This window comes from Cebus imitator, unplaced genomic scaffold (genome assembly GCF_001604975.1).
Source record: "Cebus imitator isolate Cc_AM_T3 unplaced genomic scaffold, Cebus_imitator-1.0 Scaffold75, whole genome shotgun sequence".
NCBI lineage: Eukaryota > Metazoa > Chordata > Mammalia > Primates > Cebidae > Cebus > Cebus imitator.
The window spans coordinates 2,644,925-2,671,616 of NW_016107390.1; the positions used below are offsets into that span (position 1 = coordinate 2,644,925).

At 49.4% G+C, this 26,692-nt stretch overlaps 1 protein-coding gene across 1 annotated transcript in view; it reads right to left on the reverse strand.

Moving 5' to 3' along the window:
• Positions 1 to 14,417, reverse strand: part of KIF26B (kinesin family member 26B) — a 555,192-nt gene extending 540,775 nt beyond the window's left edge. The window contains exons 1-2 of the mRNA XM_017532087.2: positions 13,901 to 14,417; positions 12,659 to 13,060 (exon numbers count right to left, since the gene is read on the reverse strand). Of these exons, the coding sequence (XP_017387576.1) occupies positions 12,659 to 13,060; positions 13,901 to 13,963 (465 nt within the window). The 5' untranslated portion in view covers positions 13,964 to 14,417. The remainder of the gene's footprint in view (positions 1 to 12,658; positions 13,061 to 13,900) is intronic.
• Between the last annotated feature and the right edge of the window lie 12,275 nt (positions 14,418 to 26,692).

Sequence of the window (26,692 nt, forward strand, 5' to 3'; positions counted from 1 at the left end):
GGCAGAGCTCTCATAATCAGGATTCCCACCCTCACAAAAGAGACCCTGAAGAGGTAGTCAGTCCCTTCCTCTATGCAAGGACACAGCAAGAAAGTGCCATCAAGAACTAAAAAGCAGAACTTGGCCAGGCGCAGTGGCTCACACTTGTAATCCCAGCACTTTGGGAGGCCGAGCCAGGTGGATCACAGGTCAGGAGTTTGAGATCAGCCTGGCCAACACAGTGAAACCCCATGTCTACTAAAAATACAAAAGTTAGCAGCTGGGCATGGTGGCGGGTGCCTGTAATCTCAGCTACTCGGGAGGCTGAGGTAGGAGAACCACTTGAACCTGGGAGGTGGAGGTTACAGTGAGCTGAGATTGAGCCACTACATTCCAGCCTGGGTGACAGAGCAAGACTCCATCTCAAAAAAAAGAAAAGCAGACCTCACAAGACAGTCTGCTGGGGCCTTCATCTCAGAATTCCCAGCCTCCAGAACTGTGAGAAGTCAGTATTTCTGCTGTTTGTGACCTACCCAGTTCACAGAATTTTGTTATGGCAGCATGAATTGGCATAGACACTCGCCCTCCCTGTTTGGTTCTGATAAGCTTCCTCCCCGGAAATCTGGAACCAACTGTAAGCAGCCAGTGAGCATTGCCACATTTCCTTATTCTGCAAGGGTAGAAGTGGATATGAGGACACAAGACGTAGCCAAGACAAGGACATATCAACTAACAGGGACGCAAGGACCCTCAGACCAGCCGACCCATAAATGCCTAGACTAAGACCCACGGAGGGGAAGGGGCTGCTCTGACCCCGCTCCCTGTGAATTTCAGCCTGTGCGGGAATACCGAGGGCCATGTCAGTGGGATGGCATCATGCAGTGCCCAGCGCTGACCCAGGCATCACCTCCCATGCCACCGTTTGTCACCAACGTCCCATCCTCTATCATCCTCTCCCTTCACGCCAGTGACATTTTTGTTATGCAGCAGTGGACACGTGATTTTTTTTCGAAAGGCCAGAAATCTACTTGTTGCACAGGCACCAAACAAAAAACAAAGTGAACAAGACAGGATCATGAACGACGCTCATGGAGTTCAGCACCAAGGAGATCCGCACGGGCAAGACAGCAGCAGAAATAAGTCCTCTCCAGTCTTTGATGGAGATTCAGAAGCCAGAGGTTTTCTGGGTGACCCCGGCAAGCCTCCTGAACCTCTTCATCGCTCTGTGATCTCCTTCGTGACCACCATAAAGGGGCATTATGGAGGATCCCTAATAATCATGAGCCCTCTATAAAAAAGGTAAATTCGCGGAAACCACCGCCACAAAAAGCCACAGCCCGGGCACTCCCTTCCCCCGGCGGATGCCTCCCGCAGGAAGCAGAGCGCCTGACTGGGCATATGAAAACCAGGCCTTTGTGCCGCATTTACCACCCCAGCTGCAAAAAATGCTCATAAAGCCATCACAGGAGGACTAGTAGCCGCCAACCACTTCCTCTGCTGCTCTCAGCCTGCCAGGGGAGTCCGCCGTCTCAGCCATGCTTCTCTGCTGAATGCTCTCCTAATTGCACATCCCACTTTATTAGCTGCCTTGACCTCCAATAAAAGCTTCAGCCTAAGAATGTCTGCAACCTGGGGCAGGATGTCTGCTGTGTTAACACCTGACCAGCTGCCTTCAGGGCCTCCACAAAGGGCTTCTGCAAGCACGCGCATGCACACGCACACACACACGCGCGCACACACACACACACACACACGCACACGCACACGCACACACACACACACACAACATGGCCCATTAGAAAGTCCTCTTGGAAATTTCAGATCTGAGTTCATGGACAAACTCAGGGGCAAAGAACAAGAGGAGAAACAAAGGCGCAAATGTCTAAGGACACAAGGAGAGCTCGTATGGAGGGTCTGCTGTGAGCTGGGTCTGTCTGGCTGCAGAACGCCCGGTTCACGCCCTGGTAAGATATGTGCAGGGGGCTCACTGGAGAGGAGGGAGGGACGCCAAGTGGCTTTCCTGTGGCTCCTGCTCCTCTGTGCCTGTTCTCAACCCTGCTCCAAAGCCATAGTGTGGTCTGGGCTAGTTAGACAAAATGAAGTTCTGCTTTTAATATCCGTATTCCCTGAATTGTGTTTAGGCTCAAATACAAAGTATTAGATTTGAAATAAGCTTCAGGGAAACATTCCCCAGGAAGCAGATATTTTAAGGAGGCAACCCTGGCTAAGTGATGAAAGAGAAAAATGAAATCGATGAGCACCACCTGGGCCTCATGGACTCGGGGGGCAGCTACCTGCTCCATGCTTTCCCAGACCCCAGCACCACACACCACAGGGGAAATAAACCCACGTCAGAGCATGTGATATGTAACTACTGGCCTAACCAATTATGGCCCTGTCTAGGCATTTGAAAGAACAGAAAAAAAAGAAAGAAAAATCAAAGCAAGCAAAGAGACTTTGGGAACAAACCAGATGAAGAGTGCTGAGTAACATGTTACATTCTGGTGTTCCTACACCGCCACTCAGGAAGAACGCCTCACACACTGTTTCTAAATCACACAGCAATGGGAGACTCACTGTAACTTCATACGTTGGTAATAGGTCAGTCTCCATATGGCAGAACTTTTCATGTAAAACTAACTACAAGACGTCCTTACTTCTAAGGCAGTACTTTTCTTCAGATTCTCCTTTCCAAATTGCTCTTCTAGAATCAATTGTCCTTTTGTTTGCCTGAGTTTATTTCTGCTTACAAACACAGAAGATGGTAAAGCAAATAGCTTTATTAAGAAACAGGAAGAGCCTTATCAGTTAGTTTATGATCTGAATTCCAAAAGCAGAAGCATCAGCAGCGACAGGGCTACCTGGCTGGGCAAACCAGGAGGTCGCCTGGGCCAGCTGCAGATGGGGTGTCCCATGGAACAGCTTCAGGCTCTTGCTCCAACCAGAAACCCGTCTTGGATTCTGTCAAGCACATCCCTGTGGCATCTGGAATCAAGGAGTGGACCCCACATAGCCTCAGGTCTTCTATTCAGCTTCACAGAGACTCACAGGCTTGGGAGAAGTTTAGAGGCCACTGATTACCATGCTCTCAGATTACCAAAGAAAACTAAAGCACAGGCCAGCTAGGTGGTTCCCAAGATCACAGTGCTTATCAGTGCTGGAAGCAGGACTGCACCTCTGTCCCCAGATCTAAGGACAGTCCTTTGTCACCTAAATATCTGGGATTGTAGGCAATCTTGGATTCCTACAGCACCCACTCCTTTGCTGTCTGGCCCTCTCTCTCACCCACCCTCCTTCTCCCCCACTCTTATTCCCCTCCCTTCTGTCCTCCTCCCGTCTATCCCTTGGCCCCCGTCACCACACCGCCTGTCTTGGTAAAGGACACTGACGCTCCACCTCCCAGCCGTGGTATCAGGGGAAGACACTCTGCCACCCGCTCAGGACCGAGACTTCCGCTGTGCAGAGTCACACAGCTGAACTGGGCAGGTGATTATTTTTTTTTTTAAACAATGGTGGCTGCTTCTAGTTGTTTGCCTGAATTCAGCTGTTTATTTTCTGCACAACCGTTCGGCTAGCTAGCTTGACAGCTTTTGGTGCTGGTTGTTATTGCTAGGTTCTCATCAGTTAACAGGTGAGCGTCCCACTGCTGTGCGAAGCCACCAGGTAGGTGAAGGAAGGGTTGGGAAGTAGCGATGATAACCCCTAAGAAAGCAACCACCCTAAATACGGTGATCGTGTTTCGTGGGGAAGTGCAGCTGCCCATCACTGCCCGCTCAGAGATGAAATCACACCACAGAAGAATCCAGTTCCCTCAGCAACTAGGTTGGCTCAGAGGAAAATCCTAAATCAGCAATTACAAATCTCAGACACCACTCAGATAAAGAGGTATCCACATAGAAGTTTCCATTTGTCACCCCTGTGATGGAAAAGCGGATTTTAATGTATTATTGGTGGTTCATGCTTTCAAACAAAAAAAATTCCATATAAGAAAGTTTACATGTAAAAACCATCCAAGATTTTAGAACCGTGCTGTGTGGAGAGAGAAAATTTTTTCCAATAACTTTTTGTGGTTGGTAACGGTATTGAACTTAAACTCCAGCAAGTAGAAAAGGTAAATAAAAATAGTCCCTCGGCTGTAACCTGGTGTATAACACTTAGGATACATTTATAGTTCTGCTCATTAAAAAAAAATACAACTTATTATCCCCTTAGAGGAGCAGCGTTGGGAATGTCTCCGCTTTTCGTACTACAGCTCACAGGATCTCTGTCCTCCATGGTCAACTCCAGCCCTGAGAGCTGACGTATGTGCAGGAAATCCTGCCTGGTGGGAGAGGGCAACTTCTTTATTTCCAGACTTCTCCATGGGGTCTGGCTGGAATTGCTGTGATAGGATCAGCAAAGTACAACTGCAAAGAAAACCGTCTGAGAAAGATAAAGCTGGATTGGAAGGCAGATAAGCCCAAATTCCTGGTGCGGCTCCGAGCTGCACATCGCATGCATGCGCAGTCACTGGAGGAAATCTGCTTTCCCTCATTCCCGGGGCCGAAATGTCAGATGTCACATCTGCAAGGCTCCCTGGAGGGGCTCTGAGAGGGGCTGACTGAGAGACGGGATTTCCATCTGTGACCAAAAAAGCCTCGGTCCATATTCGGGGCACCTCAGCCCAAAGGAGTCTGTTTACATCAACTGAGCTCCCTCCAACTTTCCGTGGAAACATCTCCATGAATGAAGAAGTACATGAGTGCTTCATCCCTGGGGGTGAAGAGAAAGGAAGAGGCGGACGGAATGCTTTCATCTTCCCCGACTGCTGCTTCTCCATTTTGGTGTCAGGTGGAAGGAGGGAAAAAAGGAAGGAAAGAGGGAAAGAGGGAAGGAAGGAAGGAGGGTAGGAAGCTTTTATAAAGTCAACTTCCTGCGGAAAGTCGTTGGAATCATAACAGAAAGCGAGGCTGAATGTCATCTCACAATTTCAGCGAATCTTCACAATCCCCCGGCGGGGCCGTGTCATACCCCCACGCGGAGGTGAAGATGACCAGGTTTAGAAAGACCACGGCTTGCCAGGCTCGCACCCTAAGTGACGGAGCCTGGTTTTGCACGCAAGTCTGCTAGTTCCAGCTCGTCATTTTAAGATAATAAGAGACTCAAAAAGTGGATCTCTTGTAACCCAGTGTCCTCAGCAACTCAAATGCTGCCTGAGACGTCCTCACCTCACGGTCTATTCCCGGACACAATGGCATTGTCTGTCTCTCCCAGGGAACCAGAAATTCTTCCAAAAAAGACACCGAATGACCTCCTCCTTGCCAGTTCAACAGAAACCTCAGTCCTTACTTCCTTGACCTCTCCAGGGTATCAGACCTTTTGTCACCCCCATCCCCTGAAGCTCACGCCGTCCTCAGCTCCCGAGACGCTGCCTTCTCCGAGTTTTTCCTTCCTCTTTTCTGGTTCCTCCTTCTTGGTCTGTCTTGTTGGCTCCTCAGGCCACTGGTCCCTTCAGTGTCAATGGGTGCTACCAGTTCATGCTCAGCGGTCTGTCGTCTCACCCACACACCTGTGGAGAGCTCATGCCATCCGTGCATTCCACCACCTTCTTCACACTGACATCTCCCAGCTCCATGTCTCCTCCTCTGAATCCACTCTAGAGCCCCAACAGGAGCCCATGGACCATTCCACCTCATCCACAGCCCCCTCGAACACTGGACTCACAACAACAAAACCCCTTCTCTGCCTGTATTCATCTGGATAACTGGCAGCACCACCCACACCTCACTGGCTGGAAATCTGGGAGAACGCCTCATCTGGTCTCCCTACAGCCCCAAATCTCAGCAGCTGCCCATCACCAGCTTTCCACATATGACATCCATCAGTTCCGAGCTGCTTCCTTCCCTCTCTGCTGCCCTTGTTCAGTCTACGTGATTTTTCACTCAAGCCACTGCAAGGGGCCTCCCAACTGGTGTCGGGGACACCACGCTTCCAACCCATCTTCTTGCTTGTTCTCACAGTAATCTCTCTTACATATCTGATCATTTCACTCCCTTCCCGCGTGCCCCCCAGTGGCTGCCCACGGGCTTACGGGATCAAGTCCAGACTACACCCTGCCAGGCCCTTCATCCTCAGGCGGCATCCTTCCTTTCCAGCCGGTCATGCGCTCATGCGCACACCGTGTGTGATGACAATGTGCGACTGTCCGGGCATCACCACGCCTGCGTGCCCTGTGCCTGCCGCTGCCTGTGGCCGGAACGCCTGTGCTTCACCGCCTTCCTTGCCTGACGCTAACACTACACTGTGAGCTGTTTTAGAGCAGGAATTTTAGTCTTTGTCCTATTTTGATTATCAGACGGCACAGTACACTAGCTGGCACATAAACCATAATCAAAAATGTTTATTGGCATATGAATATCAAGGCAAAAACAATACATGAAATATGGGCAAATTGGATCCAGAAGCATACTTTTAAGAATGCACTGTGGACAAGTGGGGTTTATTATTGGAATACTAGGATGGTTCCCTATTAGAAATCAATAATAATAACTCACAATATTAACAAATCTAAGGAGAAAAACTGGCCAGGCATGGTGGCTCACACCTGTAATCCCAGCACTTTGGGAGGGTGGATCACGAGGTCAAGAGATCAAGATGACCCTGGCCAAGATGGTGAAACCCTGTCTCTACTAAAAAAAATGCAAAACTTAGCTGAGCGTGATGGTCACCGAAGGTCAGGACGGGGCCCTGGACGGGGTCCTCGGGCAGGGTTTTCCGTTCAGGAAGGGATGACAGCAGTGTCTGCACTGAGTGTATGTAAATATAAGGAGGTTCCTTCCCCGACCCCTTGCGTTCCAGCCAAGAAAATTACTCAACTCAGAACCTCACAGGCTCACATACTTCCTCCAGCCTCCTCACCCACCAAAAGTAAAATCCCCTTCTGCGAGCCCAGGAAATATAATAACCATCTCCAGCCAGTGCCTCTCACTCAGTCAGTTCTACTCATAGTGACCCTCAGCAACTTTTAGGGGAAAGTGTGATTGGATTCCTCCGTTCCTTGCATATTTTTTTCTTCATGCTTCCTTCTGTGATCTTAACCACATCAAGCACTTGGAATTCCAAGGTTAAAAAAAAAAATCACGGCCGGGCGCGGTGGCTCATGCCTGTAATCCCAGCACTTTGGGAGGCCGAGGGGGGTGGATCACGAGGTCAAGAGATCGAGACCATCCTGGTCAACATGGTGAAACCCCGTCTCTACTAAAAATACAAAAAATTAGCTGGGCATGGTGGTGCGTGCCTGTAATCCCAGCTACTCAGGAGGCTGAGGCAGGAGAATTGCCTGAACCCAGGAGGAGAAGGTTGCGGTGAGCTGAGATCGCGCACTCCAGCCTGGGTAACAAGAGCGAAACTCTGTCTCAAAAAAAAAAAAAAAAAAAAAAAATCACATTCATCTTCATTTTATTATGAGATAGTGTGTGTGTTTCCGTACAGTTCCTGGTGTGCAGGACAACAGTTGTTAGCCATTCATTATCCCCATTATTGTTATCGCTGTGAGCACTAGTGTTAGCCCAGGACTGGTACAATCTGTGGTCCAATGCCAAAGCACAACTCATATTGCCTAAATTTTAAGTGACTTAATCCTTCCAAATGCTGACAAACTACAAGCCTCAGCCATTTAAAAATCACATTTCTAATGTAATAATCCTATCTGCAATGGGTGTGGAAGGAATTATTACAGGCCAGGGATTTTTGCAAAGTGAATTAAGTCACTATAAAAACTGACCATGTTGCTTCACAATTAATAGTCTGGTAGAATGAACTGCCATTATTCCACAGCTTGCTAAGCCTTAAAAAGAGATTACTGCTCACATGTCTCTACTGGGAATGTTTTTATAAACTCCCAAAATGTTTTAGAAATTTTTTAATGATAAATGCTGCAGGCCTTTTTCATGAGTGCTATTATCTATTAACTGCTCCTTTATCTAAAACAATTCTTACACGAGAAAGACTCCAATGAAGCTTTTTGAAAATAGCCACATGTTCGTAGAAGAAAGGAGATTTCAGCTAGCAGTCCCTTATAATTAATAAGTACTAGAAATGCAATGTCTGTTTTATCCTCTCTATAAAATGTTTTATGATGGCTTTTGGGGGACGTTTTGAGTCTAGTTATTTTTTCATACCCTTCTTTTGGAGCCGGCAGAACACAGAAACGCGCGTGTGGGATATCTATATCTCCGCAAGTCTAGACTCACTCGGTATCCGGCTATTTCGAGTCCACGTTCAGCGTTTTTAACCCCTGTGACGCTTCCTTTTCTTCATCTCTGTGATTCCTGGCCACGCTTCTCAGTATGTCTGGCTAATCTTCCTGATATTTCTGGGGCATAAATGGACTCAGAATATCTGACTGAGAAACAATCAGACAGGAATATAGTTCTGCACTTATTTTTTTCTACATAAAAGAAGATTTTCTTTTATTGATATGGAAATGAACAGATGTCTGATAACCTTTCGCCAACCCGGAGCTTTCCCGCTTACTCCGGGGAATTCTGGCAGACTGATGTTTCGTGGGGCCTGCCCAGTACATTCAAAAGTTCTGTCACGGATATCAGAATGATCTAGGCTAGCCCCAAATCCAGCGATTCGTTCCTTGGCCCCTATTTCTGGCTCAGTACCTCGACTGTCTATGAAACAGGAAGGACATTCTTGCCATGGGACATGAAATGGTTTTGTATTCACACACTGGAAAACTACAGTGGGTAAAAGGGCCATTCTCACGTGAAATCCCAACACTTTACACATCCACGCTCTTTTATCTGTCCACTTCCACTCACCAGTACCAAAAGAGAGATGATACAAACCCAGTAAGTACTTTTCGTACCAATCGAGGTAATAAAAGTCAACCTGAGTGTTTTACAATCCGCCACCAAGCACAAACCTCTACTCACCAGGTAAACTGCTATTGGAAAGGATGAACCCCAGCGTACCAGCAACAGAGCTATGGGAGCTCACGGCTGTCACTTCCACACGCCAGTCTTGAAATAGCCAACAACAAACTGTTTTATTATTAAATCTGCCTCCAGGCTCCATCTCTTTCCAGAAAGCTCAGACTCAACGCATGGAAAACCAAACTCATTATCATCCTTCTCTCTGAGCTCCTTCCAATTCCATGTCTCCTCCTACTTCTTACCTCAGCCAACACGATCACCACCTACTCAGTTATATCCAAATCACGTCATCTTCCACCATGAAGCCCTACCCTCTGGGGGAGTGCTCAGAATAGGCTGATTCTTCTTGGGCCATCAGAGCCAGTCACCAGCTCCTGGGACCAATCAGATACAGCTGCATGGGCTCTCCAGTCCTTCACCTCCCCTCCTTAACCCACTGTTCCAAAGACAAAATGGGGGGCATTCAACAGGGCTTGCTGCCCACCAACAGGCAGTGTGAGAACTCATATGGCAGCATATTTAGAAAACATACAGATGAAATTACAAACTGACAGGGGTAATACCTTGAAAGAAAAACGGGCCGGGCACAGTGGCTCATGGCTGTGATCCCAGCACTTTGCGAGGCCGAGGTAGGGGAACCACCTGAAGTCGGGAGTTTGAGACCAGCCTGACCAACATGGAGAAACCCTGTCTCTACGAAAAATACCGTTAGCCAGGTGTGGTGGTGCATGCCTGTAATCCCAGCTACTTGGGAGGCTGAGGCAGGAGAATCACTTGAACCTGGGAGGAGGAGGTTTCGGTGAGATAAGATCACACCATTGCACTCCAGCCTGGACAACAAGAGTGAAATCCCATCAGAAAAGAAGGAAGCAAAGAAGGGAAGGGAAAGTAAAGAAATCTATCTCTTAAATTCTGTGAAACATAAATCTAACAGAATCTTAGCTAATTAATAACCATCAACCCTCACATCTTTCTCTAAAGAAAGAAAGCACTTTTCAAACCTTACCTTAGATCATTTTAATGACATTTGAACAGTCTGAATCATTTTTTCCTTGGCATATTAATAGGAAAGTTAAAAAGTAGGAATGTTACAAAATAAATCAGCGGTAAAGGAAGAACTAAAACCAAACCCATCCTAAAATAATAAGGTTCCTGGATGTGCTATTCTGCTTTTGACTTTTAAATACCTACCTAGGAGACATTTAATACCACCTAGTAGAATTTAACACTCTATTTAAGAAAATATTTCCCAAATGCAGGTAAGCATCTTAAGCAAATTACAAAGATGATTTTTGTTAATTACCCTTCAAAAACACGTCTTGATCTTCCAGACTCTCTTCAGAGCGAACTGCATGTTGGAGTCTCTTGTTCTAATGAAACTTAACTCCTTCTGTGCCTGAGGGCTATAGTGGTCCACAGTTTTGTTCATTAATTTTGCCCCGGAAGAAGAAAAGCCTTGTCCACATTAGATGGCCTCCACAGGTGGTGCACCAGCGAACATGGCAACTGTTTGGCTACAATGCTGCAAACACTAAAGGTATGATGGAAATTGTACCTAATTGCAAGGTACAAATGCCCTAAACACACACACACACACACACACACACACACACACACTCCTATTCACAAAGACTTGCAAAAATTTTGTAATTAAAATTGAGGCCCCCAACCTCATTACCAACAAGGAGCTGAGTCAAAGCATCCTTCTTCCTGGCTGAGCCTGTATGTGCTCTTGCACCAAATGCCATGCTTTACTGTGCTGCTTCGCACACAAAACTCAGGCATCTGTGGTACTGTGTGGCATTCACGTATGCACTTACAGTGATCCCGTGACTGCCGCATGACTACCAGCTCTTCTCTAGATGTCTACGTCACTGTAGAGCATGGGAGTTCAGCAAGTCCAGTGTTTCTTCCAGAGCTGTCACCTCGCTCTGACAATACAAGCAGTTTACCAACAAGAGTTTTACCTCATCACATACACAAAACAGGCAAATATATTGAGCTTCCTCCCACAACACTGAGTGAATGTTCCAGGCTGTTTCTACAAAAACATAATCCCAGTTGAGCACAAGGCTCCATAAAACGCGATGGATGCATATGAGCTTCCACATTTGTGTCTTCTTCCTACGGATTTTCCTTCCCCTCCTCTTTTTCTTACTGAGAACAGCGTATTTTGATTTACCTTTGCATCTAGGAACACTCAGTGCCACAAAAATCCTATTATAAGAATGAGTCCTTCATAAAGCTCTAAAATAATGTGGAAGGCTGCAACGTATTAGGACTGCCAAATATCAGCTGTTAGCTCTTTAAGAGCCAAGGCCCTTCTAGCTTTATCAGATGCTCCCTTCCAGTTCAACAGCCTCACAGCACCCTACGTCCCCTCCACACATGTGAATACGTTGTGAACTGTGCACGCTGTGGTCCATCTCTGCCTCCTCCGCTAGAGCATCAGCTCCACGTGGACAAGGACTGCAGGCATGGACCTGGTATTTTTATTGCTGTGCCTTACACAGTGCCTCGGATGGGGGAGAAAAATCAATGAATATTGATGAAGGATCACAAGAGCAAATAAATCTGTGAGTGAAGAAATGGTGTCAAATCGGAAGGTCTAGCACGCAACAGCAAAATAAGCTTTTTGATTCCCTGAGATTTATCCTTGGGATGTCATGGCAGATTTATCAAACTACAAAAACAGTACACGGACAACCACCCACGAGCTCATTCTCCTCCAGATAAGCTGTGCATTCATAAAACCAATTCTCCTAGTAGTAGTTTTCCCCATTTTAAATTTCACCACGTCTGTGGGCATTTGTTTAATCCTTGCCTATGAAAGCATCGGCGTGTGTATGTGCGTACGCGCTGGAGGCCAGCAGACGCAGTTCTTTCTGAACGCCACTATTCGAAATCACAAGATTTTATTTCTAAAGTCACGGAAATAGAAACCAGAAACGGCCACTGAGCCAACGGTGTCGGAAACCTCTATGGCAATCCTCGATATTGCTCTCTAACCACTGATAAAAACTCTTTGAAGTGGAAGAGTAAATATTACCATTTGATAGTACGGGCCGACAGTGCAAATAGAATTGCATTGTGTTACCCTCTGGGGGCTCGGCCAGGCACACACCGCGCGGGGTTGCTATGGAGCAGCCACGGTGCTCGGCGAGGAGCAGGCCAGGAAGGGAGCACCGCTCCGAGGCGCGACCCACCTCCGGATCTTCCCCAGCGCGCACAGGCACTGCAGGGGAGAATGCTGGCTTTCCAGTATGTTTCTGTTTCTGCAATCCTGGAAAGGATGGACCTCAACAGACAGTGGGAAACGCCAGCTCCAAGCATCAGCTTGCTTTTCCAGCTCCCACTGACGTTTTTGTCAAGGATCACAGGTGGGGGTGGGGAGGACAATCGAAAGCGCAGTCTGCAGTCGCGAGGGAGAGCTGGGAGGGGCAGCAGGAGAGACCACCCGGGGGCCTCCCCGCGTGGGCCGTGATGCCTGTGGCCACGGGCGCTCTTTCGCGCTCTCGGGACTCGGCCCTCCGGCCCTAGGGCGGCCTGGCTGGGGAAGGAAGGTGCGGGGGTCGCCCCGCGAGCCGGAGCGCCCTAGGGTGAGGAGCAGCCCCCTGCGCCGCCGGGGGTCCTCGCGTGGAGCCGAGGCGCAGGGTCGCGTTGGGCTGAGCAGCTGCTGTCGGCCGCGGCCCGGCCCTCCCGGCGCCTCCCCAGCCCCGGGGCCGCCCACCCTGCGCGCCGCGCGCTGCGCTCACCTTGCCGGGGAAGGGCCCCGGGAGGAGCAGCTTCAGGGCCTGCCTCTTGAGCTCCACCAGGCGGGCGTTGCAGTTCTCGCACCAGACGCCGCGGTCCGAGCCGGGGGAGGAGCCGCCGCCGCTGCCTGAGCCCGGGGAGCCCGTGCCGAAGCCCGGCGATCCGCCCAGGGAGCCCGGAGAACTCGTGCCGATGCCCGGGGAGGCGGGGCCCGGGGAACCGGTGAAGGAGCTCGGGGACGAGGTGCCCGAGCCGGGGGACGGGGTCCCCGATGAGCCCAGCGCGGAGCCCGCGCCCTCGGGAGTGGGCCGGCTCCCGGCGCGCGACTCCTCGTAGGCTTTCCGGTACCAGCTCTCGGGGGAGAAGGGCGCTGCGGGCTTGGTGGGCGAGCCGACTTCATTCACCTGCGGGGAGCACGCGCCGGGGTCAGGCGCCGCGAGGCGGCGGGTTCCAGCGCCCAGGGGCCGGGCCCCGCGGGCTGGGGCGCCCTCACGCCAGCTGGGTAGCGCCACCGAGTCCCCGCTCCAACCGCCCACGGGAGCCGCTTGGGGACCTCGCCAAGCCCTGCGGCCAGATCGTCCTCCCTCTGTCTCGTTAATTGTCCCCAAGTGAGTCCCCACCGCCCGGGCGACCCCTGCGCCGGTTCCCGGGCGCCGGTGGCCTCCTTCTGGGGTCAGGAAGAGGACTTGATCGGGGGGTTTCCACGGCTTCTGCCAGGGGGCCCCATAGGGTCAGCACCCCACGCTTTTGAAGCCGTCATCCATCCCAGCAAAATCCCAGGTACGAAATCCTGGAAGACCCTATGGGGGGCGGGCGGTGGAGCGGGGGCCGTAATTTCAGAATTTTTATTCATGCGGGGTACCACCCTGCGGATCCTGCAGGTAAATGTGGGGCTCCCCCGGCTCCAGCTAAACGATCCGAGGTCCCGCCGAGCGTTCACGGGGAATCCTCCCCTTCCGCTTAACTCTGCCTAAAAGTGCAGGAATGCTGCAAAAGTTGCGGGTGCGGGGAAAGGACGGAACGAGAGGGCTGGAAACATTCCGAGGGCGAGGCGAGTGTGCGGACGCCCCCGCGGCAGACCCGCCTCCGTGCACGCACAGCCCCGCGGGCCGCGGGGGCGCCTCTGCAGCGGGAGAGAGCTCGGGGCCGCGCCGCCCTGCCGGGGTGCACGATCCCGGGAAAAGGGGGACCCCCATGGAGATAGGTCTAGTCACGCGTCTCCGCGTCGTACCGTCACGACTTACCCCGTATTTCTTGCCCCTGGTGGAGACGGCAAGCCTCTCTTTATTCCCAGCGACCGAATTCATGGTGGCTTTTGCAGAGGAGAGCAGCTAAAGGTTCCACCAACGCTACATCCAGAAGGTCTTCCAGCCCAGAAGCGCCCCCCGGCTGCAGGGGGCTGGCTCTTAGCCCTCAAGTCGGGGTTTCTTAAGGGGTGGGGTGGGAGGAAATGAAAGCAAATGGACCCCACAAGGAATAGCACCAATTTGCAGAAAGGGTCGGGGTGGCTGGTTTATTCTTCTCTTCAAATAATGCTTTTCCTCGTCCCCTTCTGCCTCTTGCAGTCGCACGTTCCCTTTTCACGGTCACATCCATATAATTGGCATTTTCTGCAGCCAAGTCGGTCCGTTCCCCCCACGAGGGAGGAGAGGGACACAATCAGGGCACGCGGCAGCTGCAGGAGGGTGGGCGAGCCCTCCGAGCCGAGCCGAGCCGGCTGCGGGAAATTGCCTCCTTCCCCGAGCTTGCTAACTGAGTTCAAAGAAATTCTCCCAAAATATAAAGATCCAGACTCGGGGAGGAGCCTCAGCGTGTCGCCGAGCCAATATCCGCCGGCCCGTTTCGCCTGACAGTTGCGCGAGGGCAGGGAGAGGGGCGGCTCCGCGTGGCCCGGGAGCGGCCGGCGGTCAGGGCGCCCGTGTGCGCCTGGGCGCAGCGCGGAGCCTCGGGGACCCGGAGCCCGCCGCCTGCCTGCCGCCCTCGCCGCGCCGGCCGGGATCCATTTTAGGCTGCGGCGCTCCTGCCTGACATTGCGAGGCCGGGAGCCGGGCTGGGGCGGGGCGCGGGGGAGCGTCAGTCCCGCTCCCGGCGGGGAAGTTCCAGGCGCGCGGCCCGGGCCCGGGTCTCTTAATGAAACGCCGCTGCGCGAGCCTGGAGCTCAGGGGCAGCGCGAGCGAGCGCGGCGGGACGGAAACGCGGCGCCCGAGCCTCCCCCGCCCGCAGGTTCTTTCTCTTCCTGACAAGGCTTGCAGGTCTGCCTTTGAAACGCCGTGTGAAAGGGATTGAGTCACAAACAAGTCCACAAACACGCCGGGTCCTCCCCCCGCCCTTTGTTCTCGGAGACTTGCCCTGCAAACCTTTTCTGGAATTGTCCTGCCAACCCCCGGGGGGCCGGGGGCCACCCTCCCCGACGCAGCCGGAGCACTAGGGGCCTCCGCCCCCCTCCCGCCCGAGCCCGGGTCTGTGTGGACTAAGCCGCCCGGGGTCGGGACAGGTGAGCCTGGGGACCCAGCGGGCCGGGGCTGGGCAAGGGAAACAGGGGTTCGCCGCGCTGCAAGCGGACGACTCCGGCCTGGAGAGGGGGTGTGGCGCGGGCTGGCCTTGGCCTCTCCTGGCGGGGGATCGGTCCCCTCGCCCCCGCCGCCCGTTTCTTCCTGCGCCTGGGCCTCGCGGGGTCTCCGGAGCACCCCGTCCTCGCTCCCTCTCCGATCGCCCCCCACAATCCCCCCAGCGCAGCGCCCCGGAGCGCAGGAAGCCGGCGTTTGCCAGGCTCCACACGTGGCTGCTCTGGGTGTCATTTTTCATTTCCCGGGAGGACATTTCTTCTGGTGAGCCAGCAGGTCTGTTTTGTTGTGACCTTTAATTAACACCCCGCGAGACGCCTCTGGAAGGACCGGCCCGGCGCGGGGATCACGTGGGGTGTAATGGCATCTGCGCGCCCGCGGGGAGACCCAGCCGGGGGGTGGGCGAGGGCGCCAGGGACGCTTAGGGATTTCTGGTCGCTGGCTTCTTCCGGAGCTGGGACGAGGCCGGAGGGGGCAGGAAGACAAAGGTTCGGGGTTCTGGGAGCCTGGGGCAACGCCCCCACTCGGCCTTCCTCGGGGAAAATTTCTTCGGTGCCTCCCAGGCTCTGCCCCCTCCTCCCCCGAGCCAGCTTTTGCGTGGGAATATTCCACGGCCACCAAAGCGAGGTAAAAAGGTCAAAATGAAGATGTCGAGAACAGAGTGGAAGTTTCCATGACGTTTCCACTTCCAGTGTAAAAGCGATCGTTCCGTAGGGGACCTTAGGGGGCAGGTAACGCCTCCAGGCAGCGCGCGCCGGCCCCACCCGCATCTGCATTCCGCCGAGGTGCCTCGGACACGTCTTCGCCATTGGCCACGCGCAGCGTGTGGCCAGGTGACACGGACCAGCCGGCGGGGCCGCGGGTGGGGAAGGTGGGGTGTCGAGGGGGAGTATAGGGGAGCCGCGCGATCCACCTTGGAGACCAGCAGCCGCGAGCTGGTCAGATTTGCATCTCTAAGGAGCTGCGGGCCCAAAGCGTGTTTCATGGGCTCCGAGCGCCCTCTGTTGATCAAAGTTTATAACCGGAGGCTCTTCAGGAGTTTTTAATCCGCTTTCAAACATTGGTGTTTGTGTAAAATGCATGTGCCGAAAATGAAATGCACACATTTTATTTGTACAGTTCTGTGAATTTTGATAAATGGGCACTCTGCGTTGGCCATCACCTCAATAAATATATATACATCCCTGTCCCTCCTGAAAGTTGTATGCCTTTTCCCAGGCAATCCCCACCTCTTGTAAGAAACTACTGTTCTGATTTCTATCACCATGGATTAGTGTTGACTGTTCTTGAGGGTTTAATTCATAGAATCCGTCCGGCATGTACTCTTTTGGGTTTGGCCTTTTTCGCTTAACACAGGTTTTTGAGTTTCAGGTTGTTGCTAGCATAGGTCTGTTTTCTGTCTATTCTACGTCGTCCTTCTGTCTCTCATGCCTTTGTTTTTGTTAATAACTTCAGTATTTCAATTCCACTGCTTTGTTGACTTTTTATGTCTGGTGATTATAATGCAGGTTTCTTGTTTTTTTGTCTGTTGCTTGGGCTGGAGTGTAGTGGCGCTATTATAGCTCAGGGCAGCCTCCATCTCCTGGGCTCAAATAATCCTCTCTCCTCAGCCTCCCTAGTAGCTGGGACTACAGGTGCATACCACCACACCTGGCTACTTTTTCTTTTTGTTGTTGTTGTTTGTTTGTTTTTTGTTTTGAGACAGAGTCTTGCTCTGTCACCAGGCTGTAGTGCATTGGCATGATCTCAGCTCACTGCAACCTTTGCCTCCTGAGTTCAAGCAATTCTCCTGCCTCAGCCTCCCGAGTAGCTGGGATTACAGATGCATTCCACCACGCCCAGCTAATTTTTGTATTTTTAGTAGAGGCGAGGTTTCACCATGTTGGCCAGGATGGTCTCGATCTCTTGACCTCGTGATCCACCCGCCTCGGCCTCCCAAAGATTACAGGCGTGAGCCACCGTGCCCAGCGCCTCCTGACCGCCCCCCCTCCCCCGCAACTTTTTTAAGTAGAAACGAGATCGCCCTATGATGCCCAGGCTGATCTCAAACTCCTGAGCTCAATCCATCTTCCCTTTTCTACCTTCCAAAGTTTTGGGATTATGGCATGAAACCCATATCCGGCCTATAATATGAATCGTTAACATTTCATACGCTACTTGGACTTACCATTGTGCCCCTTCGCCTAAAATGTGGACTTGGAGCCACTCCATCTTACCTTCCTCTTTTGTGCCACTAATTGGATATATGTTACACCTACATGCATTCTAACACCCACAATACAATCTTATCAATTTTACTTTAAACAATCTGCTGTCTTTCAGTGAAACTGGAAAATTTGAAGTCTTTGATATCTACCCAGTTTTTTCATTTCTGGGACTCTAATTTTTTCCTTTAGAGCCAAGTTTATAGTAATTTGACTATAATATTCCTAGATGTGTTACTTTTTATATTTATCCTGCTTAGGGTTTGGTGAATTTCTACGACCTATAAATTGATCTGTAATTTTTTTTAACAAATTTGGGAGATTTTCAGCCACTACTCATTCAAATATATTTTTTCTGCCCTGTTCTCTCTTTTTCCTCTCGTCTGGGACACCAATTACATGTTTGTTATTACAGTGCTTGATATTGCCTTCAGGTCATTGAAACTATGTTCGTTACTTCCATTTTTCCCTCTTTACAGACTGAATAATTTCTACTGTTCCTTTATTAAGCTCACTAGCCTTTGCTTCAGCTGCCTCCAACCTGCTGTTCAGCTGATGCAGTTGATCCAAATGTTGTGTGTGTGTACCTGTGTGCACATTCCCACTTCTCTTTTTCTTCGCCCTTTAAATCCTTGAACGTAGTTATAGCACCTTATTTAAAGTTCTTGTCTGAGTTACAACTTCTGACTCATTTGAGGGCCACTTTCTATTAACTGATGTTGCTGCTGACTCTGAATTACATTTTCCTGTTTCTTTTCATATTCAATAAATTTTAACTGTATATTGAATATTGTAGATGCTACATCATAGAGATGCTAGATTCTATTCTCTTCCTTGAGGAGTATTGATTTTTGTTCTAGCAGGCAGTTAAGTTACTGATGGGTCACCTTGAATTTGAGGAGGCTTGGTTTTATGCTTGCTTTGAGTGGTTCTAACTCATTTTCTTAGGTCTAAGAAGAATCCCTTTGTCCTGGGATTGTTCTTCACCCAGGAGGCATGGGCCTTTAGCATTTCGATGGAAAGCCCAGCTGCTCTGCCAGTCCCTCAGACGCCACGTTCTGCTCCCACGCACTTGACCACAGTTGAAATCTCTGCTCAACTCTTTCACCATGCAGCTGCTGCTTTCTGTATGTTCCGAGTTCAAATTTATCAGCTGGATTTGAGGGGAATTTTGGTGAATTTCAGGGCTGCCTCAATGGCTCTCTCCTTCCCTGGATTCTTCTTCCGCCTCTCCAGCTACTCTGACAGCCCTGAACTTCACCATGGAATGCCCCAAACCCGCACGACTGGCCTTCTTCTTGTGAGCTAGCCACGGTGCTCAGCAGACTGGAAGAAGGGCTGTACAACCCGAATTTTAAGAATTAGATCTTCAGGCCCCGGTATCCCATGCTTCTGGTCATTCTTCAGGGCCCCTAAATAGGTCTGTCGTTGTTGTCCAGTTTATGGGTTTTCTCTGAAATTCAATGTTGTACATAAGCTGCTCCCTCATTCTAGTTTTAATGATGGCTTTTTCAAATCTACCTTGGGCTTTTGGAATTTTTGTAGTTTCAAAGGTTTTCTTTCTGGGAGTTAGCCTGTAGTTACCCTTTTATTTTCTATTAGACTGAGGACTTTCAATGTTTGCCACTGAAACCTTTACTCATAGATAAATGATATAGATTATAAATATACATGTATTTCTTCTTCACATTTGAGGATGTTAACAGTATTACTTCAAAAAAGACACTCATTTTAATAATGAAAGAATTGTATACTGGTTTATAAAAGCCAAGAGCTTTTCTTTCTTTCTTTCTTTCTTTTTTTTCTTGAGATGAAGTCTCACTCTGCTGCCAGGCTGGAGTGCAGTGGCAAGATCTCAGCTCACTGCAACCTCCACTTCCCATGTTCAAGCAATTCTTGTGCCTCAGTCTCCTGAGTAGCTGGGACTAAAGGCACACACCACCACGCCTGGCTAATTTTTTTAATTTTTAGTAGAGACGGGGTTTCACCATGTTGTCCAGGCTGGTCTTGAACTCCTGACCTCAAGTGATCAGCCCTCCTTGGCATTCCAAAGTGCTGGGATTACAGGCATGAGCCACCGTACCCAGCTGCCAAGAGCGTCTATGAACATCAGTTTATTGATTCCATTGATGTCCCTGGTGAAAAACGTATCTTTCTGGTGTATCCATGAGTACAAAGTGCAAAGAAAGCTAAAGTCCACTACCTGGCTAAGAATGAAATTCTTATTCCATATTCCTTGTTGCTTAAATTATTAAATGGACATAACTTCTTTGCGAACGCCTCATGGGACTTATATTTCAGAGAATGCAATTTAGCTTTCCCATTATTTATACCTCAGCAATGAATAGCTCATAAATTTTAAAGCTAAAATATATTATGTCATTGTATTTTTGAAAGCCTGAAAGTATAAATCAGAAAAAAAAAAACCAGCCAGGTGCAGTAGCTCATACCTGTAATCCCAGCACTTTGGGAGGCCAAGGCAGGTGGACTGCTTGAGCCCAGGAGTTCAAGACCAGCCTAGGCAATATAGTAAGGCCTCATCTTTACAAAAAATCCAAAAAAAAAAAAAAAAAAGTTGGGTGTGGTGGCACATGCCTCTAGTCCCAGGTACTTGGGAGGCTGAGGCGAGGATCACTTGAACCCAGGAGGCAGAGGTTGCAGTGAGCCAAGATTGCGTCACTGAACTCCAGCCTGGGCAACACAGCGAGACTGTTTCAAAAAAAAAAAAAAAAAGGCTGGCAACTTCTAATTGCTAAGCTGAATGCACAATATAGCAGATTTGACTTCTCTTTAATATTTTGCTCTTGAACTAATTTCCACATCAGTTCAGGCACCAACATGCCGATGGAGCCAGCGGAGCGCATGTGCTGGAGGAGGCTGCGTTTCTCCTTGAAGGATAATGAAAGCAGCTGACACTGGCCATGTGGTATCTTGATGAATATGCAGACAGTATTTGCATATGATCTTCTGGTGTTCTGAGGACCATATGATCATGTGGGGCCACCAGAGAGTCAACAGCAAGCTGACAACGTGAATCTGTGTGCTTGGTCATTATTCTGGTGTAAGAAGTGGGTCGTTATCCTGCAAGCTGATAAAGGGTTTCTACTCCTGAAATATTTCAGTCATTAATATCTTATCCTTATAAATTCCTTCCATGCTAAATTCCAAGCCTCGATTTCAGTCTGAAATTGACAGTTCAGATGATAAAGGTATATAGAGAGAAAGGGTATGAACCAAATTTGTGTAGTCAGAGTGATAAATTATTTTTTGGTTGTTAATTTTATTTTGTTTTGAGGTTGGGGGAGAAAGACTAAAAAGACTTAAAAAGACTTTAAGAAGATTAAAAAGAGTGACGAGGATCAGACCAGTGTGCTCCGCCCACTGACCTTGGGCTCCAGAGGCTCACACCTGGGGCTGTGCTGCCGCACACAGAAGTAACCTGCTTTGGAAAGGAATCACGGCATCCAGTGTGGCACTGTTTACAACAGCGAAGAGGGGAAAACAGCCGACACACACCACAGTGGGGATGGGTTTAATAACTCACAGTCTAAGCCAGGCACAGGGGCACACGCCTGTGGTCCCAGCTACTCAGCAGGCTGAGGCTGGAGGAGGTTTTGAACCCAGGAGTTTGAGGCTGCAGTGAGCCATGACTGCGCCACTGCACTCCAGTCTGGCCAACACAGTGAGACCCCATTTCTTAAATAAATAAACAACTTACAGTCTAGTCGGACAGTGGAATACCCTGCAGCCCTTACAAATGCTCATAAAAGAACAATGGAATGCAAAGAAATTGATTATATATTCATGTCAAGCAAAAAGGTAAAGTACATGCAATATAATAATTCAGTAAAACCAAAACAAAATTATATATGTATCAGGAAAAAGAGATTAACACCAAAATATTAAAAGCATAACCATTCTTTGGGGGAGTTGCTAGTTCTATGTTTTCTTTTTACTTTTTTTTTTTTTTTTTTTTTGAGACAGGCTCTCACTCTGTTGTCCAGGCTGGAGTGCAGTGGCACAATCATAGCTCACTGTATCCTTGAACTCCTGGGCTCAGGTGATCCTCCTGCTCCAGCCTCCCAAGCAGCTGGCAACCTGTAACTGCTGGAGTACAGGCACACACCACCATGCCTGGCGAATTGTTTTGTTTAATACAGACAGCATCTTGCTATGTTGCCCAGGACAGTCTGAAACACTTAGTCTCCAGTGATCCTCCTCCCGCCTCAGCCTACCAAGGTGCTGGGATTACAGGCATCAGCCACCAGGACCAGCCTCTAATTCTGTTTTCTAAGACAAATTTAGTGTTACTGTAATCTTTAAAAGGAAACTAAAGCAAGTTTCAATTTGTCAGAAAGGAATCATAAGGAGCCAGAGGGTAAAGGATGTGTATGCCCACAAGGCACCCAGATACACACACACACACACACACACACACACACACACACGGCTGCATGCCTAGCCAAAGCCAGGATACAAAAAAGCAGGCTGGGTGCGCTCTCACACCTGTAATCCCAGCACTTTGGAAGGCCAAGGCAGGAGGATCACTTGAGGTCAGGAGGTGGAGACCAGCCTGGCCAACATGGTGAAACTCTGTCTCCACTAGAAATACAAAAATTAGCCAGGTGTGGTGTCATGCTTCTGTAGTCCCAGCTACTTGGGAGGCTGAGGCAGGAGAATCACTTGACCCCCAGAGGCGGAGGCTGCAGTGAGCCGAGATTGTGCCACTGCACTCCAGCCTGGCCAACACAGTGAGAGGGGCCAGGAGTTCAAGGTTACGGTGAGCTACGTTTGCAGCACTGTGCTCCCTGAGCAACAGATAGAAACCCTGTGTCTGTCTGTCTGTCTCTCTCTCTCTCTCTTTCAACGGCAAAGCCAGGGAAAGTGCCAGGGAAAAACACCCTTCCTTGGTCCCAGGTGGGAACCACACGCCACTTAGGACTGAGGTGGAAGGTGTGGGTGGCAGGCAGGGCGGGAAAAGGTAAAAGGTTGCGAGAGTCCAGGACTTCGAATAAAACAAAACTGGGCCTAGAGGAGGGTGGGGGATTGGAGGAGGGAGAGGATCAGAAAGAATAACTACGGGGTACCAGGCTTAGTACCTGGGTGACAAAATAATCTGTACAGCAAACCCTAGTGACACAAGTTCACCTGTATAACAAACCAAAAATAAAAGTTAAAAAAAAAAGAACTACCTGTATGATTGATGACTGCTGCAATGAATTTATAAGAAAGCTAGGCTAGCACATCATTCTCTTGGGAGGATGCTGGAAACATCTTTATTTAAAATTTTTTAAACAGCACTCAGATTACAGGCAGGAGAATTGCTTAAGCCCAGGAGGTCGAGACCAGCCTGGACAACACAGTGAAAACCCTGTCTCAACAAAACTAAAAAATTAGCCAGGTATGGTGACGTGTGCCTGTAGTCCCAACTACTTGGGAGGCTGAGGTGGGAGGATCATTTGAGCCCAGGAGGTCGAGGCTGCAGTGACCCATGCTGCACCACTGTACTCCAGCCTGGACAAGAGAGTGAGACCCTGTCTCAAAAAAAAAAGGATGTGGCGAGAGGGCCTTACAATTCTATAATTAGAAAATAACCTAATCAAAAATAGGTGAGACATGGACAGATATTTCATCAAAGAAGCTCTGTGTGTGGCTAAGGGGCACACAAAACACGGCTCCACATCATTAGTCATTAGAGAAATGAAATTTTAAAAAACTAGGCCAAGTGCGGTGACTCACGCCTGTAATCCCAGCCCTTTGGGAGGCCAAGGCTGGCAGATCATGAGGTCAGGAGCTCAAGACCATCCTGGCCAACATGGTGAAATCCCGTCTCTATTAAAAATACAAAAAAAATTAGCCAGGCATGGAGGCGCATGCTTGTAATCCCAGCTACTCAGGAGGCTGAGGCAGGAGAATCACTTGAACTCGGGATGCAGAGGTTGCAGTGAGCCGAGATCACGTCATTGCACTCCAGCCAGGGCAACAAGAGTGAGTCTCCCTTTCAAAAAAATTAAAAAAACCAAGAACAGCACTTCATACCCACTAGAATGACTATAGTCAAGAAGACAGGCAGGACAACGCTGCTGAGGATGTGGAGAAATGGCAGCCCTTGTGGGTTACTGGTAGGAACATAGCAAGGTGCTGCTGCGTTGGAAAAGTTTGGCAGTTTCTCAAAAAGTTAAATATAAAATCACCATACTGCCCATCAACTTCATTCCTAGGTATCTATCCCAAGAGAAATGAAAACATACATTCACATTCACACAAAGACTTGCACACAAAAGTTCATCGTGGCATTATTTACGTAGAGCCAAAAAGTGGAGAAACGTCCCTCAGCTGATGCGTGGATAGACAAAATGTGGTATATCCATACAATGGAGTATTACTGGGCAATAAAAAGGAATGAAATACTGATACATGCCACAATTCAAATGAATCTCAAGAGCCTTATGCCAAGTGAAAGGAACCAGGCATGAGAGATCACATATTGTATGATTTCATCTACATGAAATTTTCAGAAGGCAAATCTGTAGAGACAGAAAGTAGCTTAGTGGTTACCTAGAACTGGGGACAGGAACAGGGATTGACTGGACATGAGCTTTCTTCACTGGGATGATGAAAATGTTCTGAGACCGATATATGTCAATGGCTGCACCACTCAGTAAATTTACCAAAAAATATTGAACTGTGCACTTGAATAGGGTGGGTTTTATCATATGTAACGTATGTTGATAATGCTGTTTTTAGGAAGTGATGGGAGAGGTAAAGGAGGGGATGGAAATTAGGGATCAATTTCAGAGCTGTCGGCACTCAATCGCCTGGGCTGGGAGACTAAACTCATGCGCAGAGAGCGTCAGGGTGATGTTCAGGCATATGAGCTGAGCAAGAGAGATGAAGTAGCATTTCCAACAACAAGAAAAGTGGGATGAAGATGATGTATTTGATTTAGAAAAGAGATGGACACAAGGCCGGGCGTGGTGGCTCACACCTGTAATCCCAGCACTTTGGGAGGCCAACGCAGGTGGATCACGAGGTCAGGAGGTTAAGACTGGCCTGGTCAACGTGGTGGAACCCTGTCTCTACTAAAAATACAAAAATTAGCTGGTTGTGGTGGTGAGTGCCTATAATCCCAGCTACTCAGGAGGCTGAAGCAGAGAATTGCTTGAACTTGGGAGATGGAGGTTGCAGTGAGCCGAGATCATGCCACTGCACTCCAGCCTGGGCAACAGAGCCAGACTCCGTCACGAAAAAAAAAAAGAGAAGAAACGAAAAGAGATGGACACAACACACTGTGGAATACTATGCAGCCATAAAAAAGAATAAGTTCATGTCCTCTGCAGGGACATGGATGAAGCTGGATCATTCTCAGCAAACTAACACAGGAACAGAAAACCAAACACCATATGTCCTCACTTATAAGTGGGAGTTGAACAATGAGAACACATGGAGACAGGAAGGGTAACATCACATACCAGGGCCTGCTGGGGATTGGGGGGCAAGGGGAGGGAGAGCATTAAGACAAATACCTAATATATATGGGGCTTAAAACCCAGATGACAGGTTGATAGGTGGAGCAAACCACCATGGCACACGTATACCTATGTAACAAACCGGCACGTTCTGCACATGTATCCCAGAACTTAAATTTTTTTAAGAAATACATTAAAAAAAAAAAAAAAGATATGGCCACAGTAATCCAAGTGTCTTTTCCCTCTGAAGCAAAAGCCCCAGCGAGACAGGTAACCTGTGTGCCCCCTTCAGGAATCCCAGCATGTCCAGCCAGAGTCCCCATGGAGTGTCGCTTCATGTCGTCTTGGGAGAGGGAACCCCAGCACTGGGAAGATCATCAAAAGACACTGGCTGATTGCTGTCGGGAATACAAGAGCCATTGAAGAAAATGAACTGAGAGTGTGTGCTTCATTTAAAAACAAAAAGTTGTGATATTAAGAACTCTGTAAGGAACTGCCGCAACAAGGTCACTGTGGGTTGTCTTCGCCTAAGCCATGTGAGCCGCAGCAGGTGCAGGGGGACTGGGAGCAGCTGTGGGAGTGATGGCCGCCACAGTCAGCCATGAGCGTGGTGGGCAGAGAAGTGCACACAGCCCAGAAAAGAGCTTCAAGGACCGTGCTGGAGACTACAGAAGCCACCTGAGGACCTGCTCGGGGAAGGGAGGGACTTGCTGGGGTGTGGGATTCCGGGGTTCCTCCAATGAGGGCTTGGAATCAAGACCCATTTTTCTAAGCAGTGCTGTTGTTGCCCCCTACCCTTGCCTCATCTCACAGCTGTGTGCTGCCTGAGGCTGGGGACCAGCAGGGAATTGCTAAAGCCTCCACCGTCACTGCTGCAAATTTGCCACCTCCCCTTTAATTTCACCAGGATCTGCCTTCATGTCTCCATCACACAAGGAAGTTCTCTCAATTCTAAATGCTCACTAGAAAATCAGCAGTTCTGATCTCCTCACACAGGGTCCATTCAGCTTATGAGTTGGAAATGCAGTGTATCTGGATGGATGGATGGATGGATGGATGGATGGATGGATGGATGGATAAGATGGATGGGATGGATGGATGGGATAGATGGATGGATGGGATGAATGGATGGATGGATGGATGGGTGGATGGATGGGATGGATGGATGGGATAGATGGATGGAAGGGATGGATTGATAGATGAGATGGATGATGGATGGGATGGATAGGTGGGATGGATGGATGAGTGGATGGATGGAGGGGATGGATGGCTGGATGGGTAGATGGATGGATGGATGGAAGGATGGATGGGATGGATGGGTGGATGGATGGATGGATGGGTGGATGGATGGGATGGATGGATGGGAGAGATGGAATGGATGGATGGATGGATGGATGGATGGGTAGATGGATGGGTGGGTGTATGGATGGATGGGTGGATGGGTGGACGGATGGATGGATGTAGGATAGGATGAATGGATGGGATGAATGGATGGATGGATGGGATGGATGGATGGATGGGATAGATGGATGGGTAGATGGATGGGATGGATGGATGGGATGGGTAGATGGGTGGATGGATGGGATGGATGGATGGATGGATGGATGAGATAGATGGATGGGATGGATGGGATGGATGGATGGATGGATAGATGGGATGGACGGATGGGATAGATGGATGGATAGATGGGATGGATGGATGGACGGATGGGATGGATGGATAGGATGGATGGATAGATGGGATGGATGGATGAGATAGATGGATGGGATGGATGGATGAGATAGATGGATGGGATGGAT